Source organism: Heteronotia binoei, chromosome 21 (genome assembly GCF_032191835.1).
Source record: "Heteronotia binoei isolate CCM8104 ecotype False Entrance Well chromosome 21, APGP_CSIRO_Hbin_v1, whole genome shotgun sequence".
Lineage (NCBI taxonomy): Eukaryota > Metazoa > Chordata > Lepidosauria > Squamata > Gekkonidae > Heteronotia > Heteronotia binoei.
The window spans coordinates 194,455,820-194,473,769 of NC_083243.1; the positions used below are offsets into that span (position 1 = coordinate 194,455,820).

Genomic DNA, 17,950 nt, shown 5'->3' on the forward strand with positions numbered 1-17,950 from the left:
CCCTTTATTTTCAAATCATACTCATAATCGTTGATGTAGCTAGATACTGCCTTCCCCAGATCATTGGAGGAAAAATAATCCAACCAACTCAGCTATCAAGGTTACTAATGGGAAATAACCTCATCAGTACCAGTCTTTCTCAATAGCAACTAATGAAAGGACAGTCTCTGAAGTCAAATGGGTAATAATAATGGATGAAGCCAGGAAGTATGCGGATATCCAGACTCCTGAAATAGATAAAACTTGCCTTAGTTGCTCATCAGGTTTGCTAAGTCATGCATTTCAAGACCCAAAGGAAGCCAAGAGGTCCTCTGCTTGTAGGTGATATTTCAGATAAACTGTTCAATACAAAGTACTTGGGTAATGTGCTTTTTAATTAGTTGTATCTCAATCTGTGCAGTACAGTGTAAAAAGCTAGTGTTATATAGTAGAGTGTTGAACTAGAATTGAGAAGGTTTGTATTCAAATCCCCACTCCTTCATGAAGTTTAACAGATGCTTTTGGGCTAGCTGCTCGCTCTCAGCTTACAGGAAAATGTAGTAGATCAATGCCCTCTGTTACATTTTGGCTATGGATACAAAAGCAGAAATTTATTGTCCTCTAAAACCCCAGGAGATTCCTTATGAAAAAACCGAGTGAACTTTTGTTATAACTTTCTAAACAGCAGAAGCAGCTTACATATACTAAAATACTTGTGTAAAGCTCTGTCACATTTTCAGAAAATGAAAGGGGACAAACTGACCTCCAGATGAAGTGACTGTGATGCAGCACCATGGACCAAGAACGTGAATGCCTGACCCCACACGGGATCCTTAGTGAAATTGCAGGTCTGCGGTGGAGGGGGGGGGGGGAGACAACCACACATTTATAAAAGGCTTAGTAGTGAAGTCTTGACAAAAGCATAAAATGTGAATTGTTCAAAAACTAATCCCGCCAACTTCAATGGGACTCACTTCCAAGTATGTTTAGGATCCTGATTTTAATCATAACTTTCTCACCCAAATGGTGGAAAACCGAAGCCTCAAGGAAAAAACAACAACACAACAGCTCAATTCCAAGGTCAGAGATGCACATGAAAACATTCACTTAAGTGCTTAGCAACCTTAGAACAAGATCCACTGTCTACCAGTGCCAAAATATGCTGGATAAGTCCAGACTAACTGTGGCTGCCATGTGACAGAATCTGTCAAAGTCTGTATCTGTGTGGAAAGGGAGGTTTTTCCGGATAACTGGCAAGTTTTAAAACATCAGTACAGTAAATCAGTTTGAATTAATATTGAATTAATTTGGTACAAGGAGATTTTGCTTGTATTGAGAGTGATAACTGACTGTCTCACAAGCTGCTTATGAGGAAGTGCTCTGACTCACAGAAGGGTCTCCTCAAGATAACTTTGTGAGGCTCCAGCCAGCTTGTTCGTCTCTCGGCAAAGGACTCCTGTATAAAGACCCCAGATTGCTACTTCAAGCAACATGTCTCTATTGCAATAGTCCAGACACAGAAAGAATATTATGAAGAAGTTAATCCCTCTTTAAGAATGTATTCATTAGCTCTTAACTGAAATAGCTATTCCCTTGACACAGCTCAAGAATCATGGCTGGTGTATGCACTCTCTTAAGCATGATTAGCACGCTTCAAAAAAGTATCCACTGTGTAATTTGCTGACTGCTAGTATCTTCCATGTGACTGTAGTTGCTTTGCAGAATATAACTGTAAAAATATCACTGGCTATTGTGACTAATAGAATTACTAACTTTTACCAACCTTGGGATTTGGAAGAACCAATAGCTCATGGCAACATAGTGTTATAAAATTGTAATAATACAACTAATCTAGCAGCTAGTCAGCTTTTAAAAACTCTAGAAAACTGTTAAGCGGCATGGGGAGGGGAATGGCAGCTGCAGGGATATGAACCAAGGAAAATGGTCCCAGCGTGTGTGGGACTTTCAAAAATGTGCACCTTGCCATCCATGCAGCATGCAAATATGCTTTGATTGCTTTATTTCCAAAAATATCATATCAAGCCAACTTTTGGAAAAACTGGAAAAAAGCACGGGAAACGAGGAAGCGGATGATTAGGGGATGTCATTTAATACTACCAAAAAAAAAAAAAATCCCTACCACTCTGGATACCAGAGCAGAGCAAAACCTCAATGCAGAAGCAACCTCAGTGGCTGTGACTTCCCAGTGTTCTAGAGCGACACTGAACTCTCAGCCAATGTGGCATTTTTAGTTCAATACCATCTCCACCGTTTTACTCCATTATTTTAGAAACAAGTTAACACTTTTAACAAAGAAAAAAAAAGCAGAGGGTGTATGCATGCTCATTTCCTAAGCAGAGCCAGCGCCGGAGAGCTCATCCATCTTCATTGATCAAAAACACTTGCAAAAGAGTTATTTCCTTTGCTATGATGCTAGCATCCCTCTCCCTACCGATAACTGTGCTAGCATCTGCAGAGCACCAAGGATTGTTATTTCCTAGAAAAGCCCGGAGGTGTTTAGGATAATTTATTCTCTGATCCTTTTTTTTTTTTTTTTAAAAAAGCTCACATATGGACTCCCCCCCCCCCCAAAAAAAAAAATCCCTATGAGCCCACCTCGGTGGGGTAGGGCAGGATATAAATAGAATAAAATAAAATGAATGTTGTGACACAAGTTTAAGAGAAAAAAAAGATTTCCCCTTACCTTACTTTTCTGAGTTTTGGTGCCTACTGTGAGCTGGACAAAACAGCAAGGTTCTCGTTCCACTTTCTGCATTATTGAGTTTTTAAACAGAAGACGGCATTAATAGCTTCATAAGAAATGGAGGAAGCAGGAACATTACATGAGCTTCACTGTTCAAGATTTAGACCTCTTAAGGTTTGGAGGGGAAGTCGTAATTTGCAAAGAGCCATTTGACATTTCATTTTTATAAATATTGCATTTTCCCACTTAATGCAACACAGATTGAAACCGTACCCTATCTCTGATCTATCTCTTGATGCTGTCAAGTTATATCGCCCAATATGAAGCTACAATTTGGGTATAGTACATGGAATGTTTTGCAAAGTGTCCTGTGTACATGGAGTCATCAACAGCTACTGCTAGAGTTGCCAGTTCTGCTTGAAGAAATTCCTAGAGATTTTGGAGGTAGAGACTGGGGAGGGTGGGGTTTGGGGACGGTGAGGCTTGGGGAGGGAAGGGAATGAGAGGGGTCTAATGCCAAATAACCCACCCTCCAAAGAACCCATTTTCCCCAGGAGAACTGCTCTCTGTTGCCCGGAGTTCAGTCGTAATCCCAGGAATCTCCAGCAATTATGTGAAGATTGGCAATCCTACTGTTGTTCTTTAAACACAAGATATGAGAGCCACCAATTGTAACTAAAACCAGGGAGAAGATTGTTGTTAATCACATAAAGGCATCCTTAAAATCTAGGTCAGAGGACAACAGCTAACCTGTACATTGTATTGCTCAAAATTAACAGGACAATCAAAGGCAGGTAACTGTGTCAACCAGTTGATAACCAGTAGCTGAGATAATTAAAGAGAATAATTCTTTTTCTAAACGTTCAAAGTCAGTAGCTGATTTAGAAATCATGAGCTCTGGAATGTGTGGGTGTGAGTATAAAGAAAAGAAAGGGGGGGTTGATTTTATTTAGGTTCTAATGATTATTTCTATCATTATGAGAGCTACAAACCATGTCTTGAAAATAGAGAGGCACTAACCCCCAGTTGGATGGGAAAGGCAGAATGGAAATGTTTTAAATAAATAAATTGTATTTGCATGGATCATAGAGAAGCCACTGTGCCGCTCACTGCTGTAGCTTCACCTACACCATTATGCCAGTCAGCTAGTCCCTTGTGTTCACCCTCTTTTGTTTGGGATGCTGCAGAGAGAGAAAATGTAGCACCACAGACATAAAATGTTTATCCATCACAACATCTACTAATTGTATTGTGCGTTTTGTTCAGCATTCACAACCCTTTTGAGGCACTGTGGAGGGGAAGAGGCACTTACCTTGAGGTATCGAGGGGTTCTAGATTTCTTCACTCCATATTCACCGTTGGAGTATTCAAATTGATTTTTCTGGATCAAGGGAAGGTGATATTAACAATGAGTGGGATGCAAAAATAAGTGATACTAATGAGAGCCCTGCTCCACAGATATGTGGAACAAGGATCAGGCCCTGCCTTTTGCCCTCATGAAAACCTGAGAAAGCAGTTGGAACAAAATGCAACGTACGAACACTGCACAGGAAACAGGTCACCATTTCCTACCCAATGAGCAAACTGATTTGTTCATTGAATTCAGTGAATAGCAAATAGCAGCAGAGGCAAATTCCACTGACATCAAGGAGGATAAGATTTACAAAGTAAATGATGGCAAGCTATGGATTAATCCTACATTCAATATAGGGAAGGAAAAGCAAGTCTGGCTAGCAAGCTGCTCCCCTGTGACAAACAAGCAAATCACTTCAACTGGGGTGTCTGAGGCACACTCTGCTCAAGGTTTCCAAAAATTCTTTCGGAAGAATACTCTTAAATGGCATGGACATGTAAGTCTCCACTAGCCTAGCTGCATAATGATGTTCTAAGGAAAAACAGCATTTTGCTACTCAGAAGAGCATACTTGGCAAGAATGTTCTACCAGGCAGCACCAATCCCCCTGCACTGTAACAATTCAATTGTACTGGAAGACATGTAAGTTCTGCTTCTCCAGTTTACTCACAGGGAGATTGAAAGCACAGTCCAAATACACGATGAGAATTGCTGAGGCAAGACCACTCTTGTCCTGAAAAACATTGAACCAAAATTAAAACATTGACATAAGTGGCTTCAACATCTTTACATACAGGGCTGGCCCACCCATTAGGCAATTTAGGTGATCGTTTAGGGCTCCCTCCCTCTCTCCTGGCTTTGGCTTCCCTTCCTGCAGAGCGGCTCAGCGGCAGAACATGCAGTGCACCACGTTTTGCCTTGTCTCCGCCCACTGTGCATCTCTGCACCCAGCCTGGCCAGGGCTGCGTGGGAGGCAGCCCTGCCTGCATGTGCCATAATAGAGAATGGTTGGAGCACCCCCATGGAAATTGGGCCTGTTTGTGTGTGCATGAGTGGTTGTGATTGGCGCCTGCAAAAACTAAGAAAGACGTTTGAGGGGGGGGGGAAGGAGAGGAAGAAAGGGACAATCTTAATTCCGGCTTGTGCTTCATCCCTAACCCTAGGGTGCCAAACAGGCCCTGCTTACATTCTCAACCAGAAAGCTGATCTTGCTTATTAGCTCCACTGTTGCTACATGGCCAGGTAGGAGACCAACAGGGATGCAAGATTCCAGAGGCCAGGATACTTTACAAAATTTTGACTGCAGGGGACAGCTAGGTAACACATAGCTGAATTCCTTCCAAAATCACAAGCAAACAGGGCCTTTTCACATTCCCATTCTAAACCAGATGTTAATTGTTGTTGGTTCGTCATCAAGAAAAGTGATATAGGGACAGGGTTTCACACAGCAATTTCCCTTCCATTAATGAGCTGTCTCTGAATTGCTATGTCATTTCAAACATTGCCACTCCCCCCCCCTTTTCAAAGTATGCACACAATTTTCCCGTTTTTTTTTTTTAAACCATTCTTATATGGAACAAAGCAGTAGTCAAGTTGCGATTCCTCATCTGATGAAGTGTGCTTGGAGCACCCGAAAGCTTCCATTCTGAATAAAACCTTGTTGGTCTTAAAGGCACCACCTGACTCCTACTTTGTTCTACTGCTTCAGACCAACACGGCTGCCCACTCGGATCGTTCTTATGTGAGCACTAAACAAATACAGGACTTCAGTGTCATAGGGGCACAACAGAGATGCCTGGACTCTCTCTCAGCCTTGTTTGCTTTGGATACATGGGGAAATTATAAGCATCATTACATGCAAATTTACTTTAGAGTAGCCCAAGTGGCTTCAGTAGCCCTGTGTCAATCATAGGATGCTCTCAAGCAGCCTGGGGAGGACAGGGACCTCAGAGGGCTACAATGCCACACAGTCCACATTCCAAAGCATTCATTTTCTCCAGAGGAACTGATCTCTGTAGCCTAGTTAACATCCACCCCCCACCCCACATTAGCCAATGTCCACACCCTGGAAGCCCTGCACATACTTTTGGCGTAGATATTTAGTCCAAGTTTACTCAAAAGCAAGGCTGCCTTGATTTGTAATGTTTTCCAACTTTACCCAAGCATCCCTGAATGAGCGATGTCAGCCTCCAGATGGGACTTGAGGATCCTTCAGAATGACAGCACAGCTCCAGACTACAGAGATCAATCCCTCTAAAGAAAATGAATGCTTTGGAAGGTGGGTTGTATGGCATTGTACACCACGGAGGTCCCGGTCCTCCCCAGGATTAGGCTTCCCAACCCTCCCGCCCTGGCGGGGGACCCCAGGATTTCCACCCTCTTCCCCCGCTCCCCAAAAAAACAGAAGCGGGGGGGGAACGGCGCCGGGGAGCATGGCGAGCCGCCGCATCCCGGAGCGGGAGAGGCCACCGCGCCGCATCGCTGCCGCCCCCTCCCCGCCCACCGCAGCTGCTCCTCCGAGATGAGCCCAGGCTGAGCCCATCTCGGAGGAGCAGCCAAGAGGCGGCAGCAGCGCAGGGGAGGGCGAGGCAGGCCAGGAGCATGGTGAGCCGCAAATCCGGGCCCTTCTAGGACCCGGACTCGCGGCTCGCCACCCCCCCGGCCCGCCTCCACCCCCCCTCCAATTCCACCCCAGAGGCAGAGCGGGCGGGGCCGCTGCGCCGCTGCCGCCTCTTCTCCGCTCGCTGTGGCTGCTCCTCCGAGATGAGCTCAGGCTGAGCCCATCTCGGAGGAGCAGCCACGGCGAGCGGAGAAGAGGCGGCAGCGGCGCGGACGGGGCGGCTCGCCATGCTCCCCGACGCCGTTTCCCCCCCTCCCCCCTAGCTCCACCTCAGTGTCTCCTGGCTCCACCCCAAAGTCTCCTGGCTTCACCCCCAAAGTCCCCAGATATTTCTGGGGTTGGACTTGGGAACCCTACCCAGGATCCATCCCCAAATCTCTCGGAGTTTTCCTGTCTGGAGCTGGCAACCGTACTCCCCACCCCACTTTAACCAAGAAGGACCTAGCAGCCTTTCCAAACCTACCGTATTGCTGCCAGACCTGGGTTGCAATGAGAGCGCACACGCCCACAAATGCAAGAGAATATGAAAATGCTGAATTGTAAATGCAAGATAAGTTTTTATTTAAATCCATAAAAGGGAATGATAACAGGTCTGATAACAATTCAGTGGGCTTGGAAGGGCTGTGATTGACACAAAGGCAAATGTACTGAAGCCAAGGGGACTACTCTCATGTAAATCTACATGCAATGATGCCTACACTTCCATGTATTCAAAGCAAACAAGGCTGAGAGTGAGTCCAGGACACTGAAGTGCGATAGTTGTTTAGTTCTCGCATAAGAATAGTTAAAAAAAACAACCTCAGAGAAAGATTGTATATGTGAGGTGAAAAGGGGTGAGGGGAAAGCAGCCTTGCAGGAAGTGCTACAGGCATTTCAAAGAGCACCCCACAGTGATTCAGAATCACAATGAAGGTTTTAAAAACAGAAAAAAGCCGTTTACGTCAACAACAACGGCTCAGGCATGCTTTGCAGACGGGAGGCAAGCAGGATTGTATGAACAGGTACATAAATTCCACTAGCTAGTTACTAAAATGGGTCTGTCTGAAATGTTAGGGGGGAAAATCTGTTAGTAACCAGTTATTAAAACAGAATAGATAGGCTGTCTGAAAAGGGCCATTGTAAACATTTATGTATGGTATTTAGCTATGGAAGTGTTTTAAATGCAACCATACAAATAAAGGGAATTTTAAAAAAATCTCTTTGGTTATTTGTAAAATATAATTTGTAAAATATAATTTATGATCATTTTCCAAAAAATAAAATAAAATTGTACCTTGGGACAATTCTACCAACAGCGGAAAAAGGAGCCTATTATGCCACAAGCCTTCCAGCAATTGGGATAGCTGGAGGGGTTCATTAAGGGTGTTTTCCAGGGGCTTAAATGCCATAAATGGTATTTTTAAATAGCAAAGAACATGCATAGAATGAAGATTTATGTTTGTTCTCCATCTTTTCCAACTTTCAGTGACAGGGTCAGACTCTGGCAACCACATAAATACTCACCTCACACAGTTTCTCTTGATCAGTCACCAGAGAAAGCCACTCAAGCTTCAAATGCAGGTGCCCACTTGCTATCTTGCTCAAGGGGAACCACTTTTAGAAAGAGCAAAAAAGAACATAAGCATCATAAAAAACACATACTAGACTCCAAGTACACCATCAAAAGTTTACAACAGGGAATCCAACTGGCATCTGCTCAGTGGTAGAGCATCTGCTTGGTAAGCAGAAGGTCCCAGGTTCAATCCCCGGCATCTCCAAAAAAGGGTCCAGGCAAATAGGTGTGAAAAACCTCAGCTTGAGACCCTGGAGAGCCGCTGCCAGTCTGAGTAGACATTGCTGACTTTGATGGACCAAGGGTCTGGTTTTACTGCTCTTAAAAAAGCCATCAATGGATCCTTTAGATCCAGCCAATTACCACCCAGTTTCAAACTTGCTGTTTCTGGGCAAGGTAATTGAGAGAGAGGTGGCTGAGCAGCTTCAGGGCTTTCTGGAGGACACATTGGCACTAGACCCATTCCAGTCTAGTTTCCGCCCTGGCCATGGGACTGAAGCTGTCCTGGTTGCTCTAATGGATGACCTCCGTAAGCAGCTGGATTGAGGCGGGTCGGCACTGTTGTTGTTAGATTTTACAGCAGCATTTGGCACAGTTGAATATGCATTGTTGACTCACCACCTTGCTGATGTGGGAATATGTGGGGTGGCCTTGCAATGGCTTTCCTCCTTTCTGCACAGTCAGGGACAGAGGGTGGCGCAAGGTGAAGATGTGTCCACTAGATGTCCCCTTTTATGTGGGGTTCCACAAGGGGCACTCCTCTCCCCAATGTTACTCAATGTCTATATGCGCCCCCTTGCCCAGCTGGTACGGAACTTTGGGCTGGGATGTCATCCGCAGGGCCTGCAAGACTACCCTCTTTACACTTGCATATTTGGACTGCTAAAGAAGGCTGTTAACTAAGGATCCGCTAATGCGGTTCTAATTAAAGACCTATACCGCTGTGTATAAACTGACAGAACTAGCGTCAAACACCATCGGCACTGTCAGACCAAGTTATTTTAATTGTATTGACTGGTTTTTAATGTTGTTAAACTTAAAGTTTTATATTGTTAAATTTAAAGGTTTTATCTATTATTGTATGTTTTATGAAATGTTGTTAGCCGCCCTGAGCCTGCCTAGGCGGGGAGGGCGGGATACAAATAAAATTTATTATTATTATTATTATTATTATTATTATTATTATTATATCAATACGCAGATGACACCTAGCTATATTTGCTGTTGGACGACCGGTCGGCTACAGTCCCACCAACTCTGGCTGAGAGTTTGGAGGCCGGGGTGGGCTGGCTAAGGAAGAGCAGGCTGAAGCTGAACCCATCAAATATGGAGGTTCTGTGGTTGGGGACAGCAAGGTTGGAGCTGGAGTGTAGACTGCCTACTCTTGATGGGGCGCTACTAACACTGTCAAGAGCTTAGGAGTGACACTGGATACCTCGCTTTCAATGGAGGCCCAGGTCACGCATATTGCCAAGGTGGCGTTTTTTCATCTCCGTCAAGCCCGGCAGCTGGCTCCTCTCCTATCTCGCTCGGACATAGCCACAGTAATCCATGCAATGGTCACCTCTAGACCAGACTACTGTAACTTGCTCTATGCTGGCCTACGCTTGAGTCTGATCTGGAAGCTCCAATGGGTTCAGAAAGCGGCAGCGTGAGTCCTGACAAGAACGCCACGGACGGCACATAGTCTGCCTGTGCTGCGCCAGCACACATGGGGGGATGGTACCGGGTCAGATTCAAGGTTTTGGTTATGACCTTTAAGGCCTTGAGGAGTCTGGGACCGATGTCTCTACAGGACCGCCTCCTCCACGGTGTCCCTGGAAGGGTGTTGTGCTCCAGTAGTCGAAATCTGCTGGTGATCCCTGGCCTAAAAGAGGTCTGGCTGTCCTCAACAAGGGCCAGGGCTTTTTCAGTCCTGGCCCAAACCTGATGGAACGCTCTGCCAGAAGACATCAGGGCCCGGTGGGGTCTTTTACAGTTTCGAAGGGCCTGTAAGGCAGAGATGTTCCACCAAGCCTTTGCACGAGGACAGTGATGGTTGCCAGGCTGGCACCTTTTCCTCTCCACCCACCCCTGATGTGATCCAATAACTGAATAAGAGCACTTTAAAGACGCCATCAGGGTTTGTAATTTGTAATGTCATTGCTTTATATATATATATATATATATATATATATATATATATATATATATATATATATATATATATATATATAAAATGGAGGGACGGTGGCTCAGTGGTAGAGCATCTACTAGGGAAGCAGGAGGTCCCAGGTTCAATCCCCGGCATCTCCAGCTAAAAAGGGTCCAGGCAAATAGGTGTGAAAAGCCTCAGCTTGAGACCCTGGAGAGCCGCTGCCAGTCTGAGAAGACAATACTGACTTTGCTGGACCAAGGGTCTGATTCAGTAGAAGGCAGCTTCATATGTTCATATGTTAGGGGAGGGATGGTGGCTCAGTGGTAGAGCATCTGCTTGGTGAGCAGAAGGTCCCAGGTTCAATCCCCGGCATCTCCAACTAAAAAGGGTCCAGGCAAGTAGGCGTGAAAAACCTCAGCTTGAGACCCTGGAGAACTGCTGCCAGTCTGAGAAGACAATATTGACTTGGATGGACCGAGGGTCTGATTCAGTATAAGGCAGCTTCATATGTTCATATGTTATGTTCATATATATGTATTAATGTAACTGATATTACTGTTGTACATCGTCCTGAGCCTGGTGCTGGCCAAGATAGGGCAATTCATGAAATATAATAAATAATAATAATATAGATTTTTGCACAAGATGTGTCAAATGTACCTATGAAAACATCTGGTACAGTAATGCAATTCTGCATCCTCCTCATATATATTTTGATTGCACGTAGTGATAACAGATGGACCATTAGAAGTCACTTCTCTTCCTAGAAAAGGGAAGACTGTAGATTCTGCTCAAATAAAAAGTCCCAACTCAACGTGAATAGTGCACAGTTCTACAAATAATGAACAGCATTAGCATTCCTTGAGCTTGAGCTTTTCTTTTACCTCCTACTTTTTACTCATCAGCAAAATTTATTCCAGTCTCAATCCCTTCAGTATCATAAATCTTGACTTTATGAATTGTTTTTTCCTTCAATTGACACGTTTTTATTAATAACATGGTATTACTCTTAGTTCTGTCATTTTAAAACTCATAGCGCAAATCGATTTTCTTTCATTTGATTCATGTATCTGTGTGTTTGTGTACACATTCTTGCCATCTCTCCCATGGATCTAATGATTCTTCTTACTTCTTCTTCTTACTTCTTCTTACTTAGGAAAAAATTCACTATACTAAAATCAGTAGAACTTGAAACTGCTCCAAGTCTCTTGGTAATTTTCAAAATGTTCATCAACAATACTGCGGAAACATTTAAGACTTTCCGAGACAGGCAAGGTAACCCAAATGATTTAAATGAAGCTCTATCTGTAGAGATAATTCAGGTTTTTACAGGAATACATTTTGATCTTCCAAAAAGCTAACATTCTTAAAAACCACTTACAGATTTCGCATGCTTTTTATCAACATTGTAAAGTCACCAGATTTTAACAAGTTTTACCTCATCAACCACTCTGTCCTTCATCACATCTGAAAGGTTTATCAGCAAGCTGTAAAAATACAGAAGACGACTCAGACGTAAAATCAACTTTAAAAGAGAATAGTGTATTAAATTTATGATTAACATATATTATATAATGGATAAAACTGCTATTCTATCACTTTTTGGGGGGAGGGCTTGGACACAAAAGAATCCTCTGTGTCATAAAATATGCCCTGGAATCAGGCTAGCTTGAGTTCATCATTTCTTGTAAGCAAAGCAAGATTTAGGGTTGCCAAGTCCAATTCAAAAAATATCTGGGAACTTTGGGGGTGGAGCCAGGAGCAAGGTTGTGACAAGCACGATTGAACCCCAAAGGGAGTGCTGGCCATCACATTTGAAGGGACCACACATCTTTTAAATGTTTTCCCTTCATTGGAAATAATAAAGGATGGGGCACCTTCTTTGGAGGCTCATAGAATTGGACCCCCTGGTCCAATCTTTTTGAAACTTGGAGGGTGTTTTGAGGAGGGGCACTGGATGCTATGCTTTAAATTTGGTGCCTATACCTCAAGAAAAACAGCCCCCCATCCCCAGATACCCACAGATCAATTCTCAATTATACCCTATGGAAATCGGTCTCCATAGGGAATAATGGAGTGCCCAGCAGGCATTCTCCCCTTGCTTTCTAATGAACCCTGAAGCGGGGGGGGGGGGCCTCCAATCCAGGGGATCCCCTGCCCCCACTTGGGAATTATAGTGACTTTGTCACTATAACCTTAGGGTTGTGTTTTCTTTGTATATTCTGGAGTGACTTCTCTTTGTATATATTTTCTCACCTGGGGATTGGCAACCCTAGCAGGGTTGGCCTTGACTAGTATTTGGATGGGAGACCACCAAGGAATACCAGAGTCATGATGCAAAGGCAGGCAACGGCAAACCCCCTCTAAATGTCTCTTGCCTTGAAAACTCTATGAGGTCACCACGAGTCAGCTGAAACTTGATGGCACTTTCCACCCCCAATAAAATATAGAGATATACAAAACAGAGATGCACAGAATCAAACCCTTTCATTCCATGGAATAATCTGCACCTCTTACAAGTTGTATGAACAGAATACTTTAGAAATTGAGAGAACTTGCAGATTTCAAGAATCTAAAGTGAGACTGTAATTCCTAAGCCAATATTAGGGTTTAAGGAAGTTTCACTATCTACTGACCTGTAATACATTTATTTATATGCCTTGTGTAAGCCCTTCCCCAGCACATGAACATTCTGGATTGGCCCTGAGAAAGTACAGTCGCTTGTCCTGGTGGCCAGGATGCTTCTCAAACGTTGCAATTTTTGGATTAAATTAAAGAGCAATAAGGGTAAGACTGGAAAGACCCACTTCCATTGGAAATATGTAGATTCCAGTCCACCAGCCAGCTGTTTTGAGCCATTTGCCCCAACCCTCAGGAGAAACTCATATTTCAAATACTTAAAAAAGGTAAAGGTAGTCCCCTGTGAAAGCACCAGTTGTTTCTGACTCTGGGGTGACGTCTCATCGTGATGTTTTCATGGCAGACTTTTTACAGGGTGGTTTGCCATTGCCTTCCCCAGTCATCTACACTTCCCCTCAGCAAGCTGAGTACTCATTTTACCAACGTCAGAAGGATGGAAGGATGGATTAAAAATGATTTAAAAAAAAAAACCCCTTGAGCCGGCTACCTGAACCCAGCTTCTGCTGAGATCGAACTCAGGTCATGAGCAGAGAGTTTGACTGCAGTACTGCAGCTTTACCACTCTGCGCCATGAGGCTACCTCAAATATGTGCAGAGACTATTCGTCGCTCGATTGAAAGTCCTGTTAAAATTGGCTCAAAAGAGGAGGCAGAGCTTGTCTTTTGTGCATCATGAGCCCCGACTGCCATGATCCACTTTTGTGGTATGACACAAAATTGAGATGAGAGAAGAGAGATTGCTTCTGCTTGCCTCACAAGACTAGCTTAATCAATCAGTTTCTATGGAAGTCACACCACTGGCATACTCAAACAATTATAAAATCACAGAGTTGGAAGGGGCCATACAGGCCACCTAGTCCAACCCCCTGCTTACTGCAGGATCAACCTAGAGCAAGATCAACCTAGAGCAGGAAACCAGGCTCTTTCGCACATTGTGTGGCTCTCAAAGCCCCATCATCCTATTGATAGTCTTGGAGAAGGTATTTGCCTCTTTAAACCCCCCTGCCTGCCCCCACTCCCCCCCATCTATTTCCAATTGAGGGAGCTAAGGAATGCTTGCCAAAATATATCACTTTTAAGAAAAAAACTTCAGGAAACAAACCGTTCTAGTTATCCAGCAGTTCAGTTTATTGCCATCAAAGATCAGTTAAAAACTGAAATAAATAAGATGATGTGCAGCAGCTTATGGCTGCTTTTATTCTTGCCTGATGCTCCTTCTGTGTATGTGTAATCATAAAGTATAATCCTCCCGGCATGGTGGTAAATTTGAACATCCTGATTCGTTGGGGCTCAGTGGGACTGTATGGTTCAAGCCTTTGGCCCATCAAACTACCAGTCAAGAGTATTTGCAAGCCATTGGTCAAGTTCGCTTCTCTTTCCTGCCTGAGTGGCTGTTGCCAGCCAGCAAAGCTGATTCTGTCAGTAAAACGCAACCAACCTTAGTTCTGGCAGTTACTGTGGGAACACACTATTGGTCCATCACACATTAGTCACCATCTCTGCCCTCCCATTGGCTGACTCCCTTGCCCCTGCCTCCTGCAGGCCCAGGAAAGTTGAACACACTGCCAAAAGCAGGCTTACCTCAGAGACAGCCACATCTCCAGCTCTTCTCTGTCAACTGGCCTCAGAAAGGGCTGCAGAGCTCCTGCCAGCCTCATGAAAGGCCCTATCAACAGCCCACAAAGATGGCCTCCCAGCACATGCAGCCTCTGCAGGCCACTGCAATAGCTAGAGAGCCTGGCGCCACCTCAGAGGGCATGGCTGTCCCACTCTTATTGTCTTTCAGTCCCTCTCTCCCTCCTCCCCTCAGCCTTGCCCCAGGATGGTTGCCTGAGAAGGAGACACGGAAACCTCACCGGGTTGTTGTTCAGATCAAAGGGGGGAGAGGAATGAGGAAAATTGTGTAAGCTGTTTTGGTTCCCCCTCCACTGTGAAGAAAGACTGTCCTTTTCCTATCGAGGCTGCAGGGTTGTCAATTCCAGGTTAGGACATTCTAGATGGCAGAGATCACCTCCCCTTGAGGTGTGTGCAGGGGAAATTAATGCCTTCACTTGGGTGGGTGTGAAGACAGCATAAGAAAATAAGAACATTAGAGAAGCCATGTTGGATCAGGCCATTGGCCAATCCAGTTCAACACTCTGTGTCACACAATGGCCAAAAAACCCCAGGTGCCATCAGGAGGTCTATCAGTGGGGCCAGGACAGGCGGGGGGGGGGGCGGGGGCACTGCATCGCACTGGCTGCTCATACTGATGTACAGTTTACCCGTACCACAAGACACTATTCACACACACTGCTACTCATGCTACTCCTGTAGCACTAATCCAGGAGGGGGGGGGGATGTTAAATGTGCAATTACCATTTTAATAATATATCTAATATCCCAGTCTAGACAGTAAAAAGAAGGAGCCCTCATTAGACTTATACCTTTTCTGAACACTTGCGAGGATTTGTATTTCTGAAAGTTTTCTCACAACAAAACTTCTTTCCACCTAACAAAACTGGCACAGCTGGGAAACTCCCTCTTCACCAAATCCTGGCTCCATTAACACCAAATACAGATGAAGACATTTATATTCATTACCTGCCCAGGAAGTCATCTTTGTCTGGGTCTTCATCATACAAATCTACCTCCAGATCCTGACCAGGCACTTCATGGACGGCAAACTGCAGGAGAAAGAAACTATTTAAAATAGAAAAACAATACAGACATATTGTTCACAAAATATCACTGCATAGAGCAAATTGTAAAAATGCACCTTTCTTACTCCTCTGAATTTACCATTTTCACAGAAATGGCACATTTCCTGATGGCTGGGTATAATCCTGAAGATTCAGGAACAGCAGGAGTTTCATTGTAACCTTTCATTCCACCTATTGAGGGCAGGAAAACTTTAAAACCTTACATACAACCTCATCAGGGTAGGAAAAAAATGTGTTTGGTAAGAGCCTTGCAAACCTAATAAAGAGGGCTTTAAACTAAACCCAATGGGGGAACAAGACAAGCATTCAAAGCCTACTTATGATGCCAATAACTGGAGATAAGAACGCTAAAGCTTTGTGAGCAGTGGCACATATGCTAAGTAACATTAACTTGCAAGTAAATACAGAAACAAAAACCTCAGAGAGCATAAAACATGGATTCCAATGTCTCTACACTAATGCACAGAGTATAGGGAACAAGCAGGAGGAACTGGAAATCCTAATACAGGAAGGTACTATGACCTAATAGGCATTACTGAAACTTGTTGGGATGCTACTCATAATTGGAATATATGGATTGAGAGCCTCACTTCTTTTAAGAGTCTATGGGTAAAAATAAAAGGAGTGATAAATAATAGTGATATTAGGGTGGGGGTCTGCTGTAGACCACCAAGCCAGGCAGAGGACTTGGATTAGACACTCCTAGAACAGACTACAAAGTTCTCAAGGCGATGGAGCACAGTGGTAATGGGAGATTTAAATTACTCATATATCTGTTGGAAGTCCAACTCTGCTAACAAAGAAAGGTCAAACAAACTCCTGACTAGTCTTGCTGATATCTTCATTTTCCAGAAAGCAGAGAGGGAAAAGAGGGGATCTGCTATCTTGGACTTGATTCTCACCAACAGGGAAGAACTAGTTGACAAGTGGAAAGTAGTGGGCACTAGGGGTGTGCCAAAGAAAAAAAAATTCAGAAAAAAAAATCAGATTTTGGGGTATTCAGGGCTAAAAAATTGGGCGGGGGGAGTGTATATCACAAAAGAGGTCATGAAGAGAGGGCAGAACTGCTCAATTCCTACTTTTCCTATGTAATTGTTTTTAAGCCAAACCTATGTAAGTTTTAAATGTTGTAAGCCGCCCTGAGCCACCTCGGTGGGAAGGGCGGGATATAAATTGAAATATAAATAAAAAAATAAATAAAATAGCAGATTTTGTAGCTGAATCTGATTCAGGAGGTATTCAGCTATTCCCAAATATATTGCCCCATTACACACTATGGGCCACTGAAAAGGGCAAAATAGGGTATAATGAGTTGTGGCGGGGGGAGGGGGTTTGAGGCAATGGCTCCAAATTTGCAGGGCAGCTGCAGGAGCCACTCCCCCACAGAACCCCCAAGTTCCAAAAAGATTGGACCGAAGTGGTTGCCCACCCTTTTCCATTGTCTCCTATCATGGGAAGAACTTGCAAACACAGGCAGCAGATTTTTCTAGAGAATCTCTGCAGTGGAAAGTCAACTGTGATGAGGATGCTTGTTTGCAAGGAGTATAACAGTGCCATGTGCCCAGCAGAACAAGTGCCACTGTGGCTGTGGCAGTGCCACACACAAAGGATCTTAGTTTAAATCCAAGAATCTCTCGGAATTACAAGCCTAGGGGGGTGCTTTCTGCAAGGACTGCAGCACAGAAACGGTGCATCGAATGCACTGGTGCTAAGCATCAGAGCCCTATGCCAATCTAATAGTGACCAGCCCAGTGGCACAACCCTGCCAACTACTGATCAGCAGCTGAACCCAGTACCTTCGTGGCCTGGGTATACCGAGAGATGAATGGACACAAATCTGAAATCAAGATTCACAAAGCTGAGCAGCCTGTTTTATTGCAACATCATTTCAGAAACAGACCGGAACAGAAGAGGAGGGCAGGGTTAATAGAAGAGAAGAGATTCCATCCTGTTTCTGAAACTATAAACAAATAACCAGTGCTTGCTGAGAGAAGGTTAGGACAGCTAAAGTTCAGTATGAGCTTAGGCTAGTGAGAGATGCTAAAAACAACAAACAAGAGTTCTTTTCTTATGTTCAAAGTAAGAAAAAGAGCAAGGACATGGCAGGCCCATTGCAGGGACAAAAAAAGTGAAATAACAGTGATGAAGAGAGGTCATGAAGAGAGGGCAGAACTGCTCAATTCCTTTTTCCTCAGTCTTTTCTTGCAAGGGTAACAGTGCTCAACATGTCAAAAGCAGAACACATGATGAGGGAATGGAGTTCC

At 44.1% G+C, this 17,950-nt stretch overlaps 1 protein-coding gene across 1 annotated transcript in view; it reads right to left on the bottom strand.

The window, feature by feature from the left end:
• The window catches only part of ESYT3 (extended synaptotagmin 3), a 92,623-nt gene that overhangs the window by 11,895 nt on the left and 62,778 nt on the right, over positions 1-17,950 (bottom strand). Inside the window, exons 10-16 of the mRNA XM_060262455.1 lie at positions 15,568-15,650; positions 11,784-11,832; positions 8,160-8,249; positions 4,707-4,769; positions 3,996-4,064; positions 2,684-2,749; positions 743-829 (exon numbers count right to left, since the gene is read on the bottom strand). Coding sequence (XP_060118438.1) covers positions 743-829; positions 2,684-2,749; positions 3,996-4,064; positions 4,707-4,769; positions 8,160-8,249; positions 11,784-11,832; positions 15,568-15,650 — 507 coding nt within the window. The remainder of the gene's footprint in view (positions 1-742; positions 830-2,683; positions 2,750-3,995; positions 4,065-4,706; positions 4,770-8,159; positions 8,250-11,783; positions 11,833-15,567; positions 15,651-17,950) is intronic.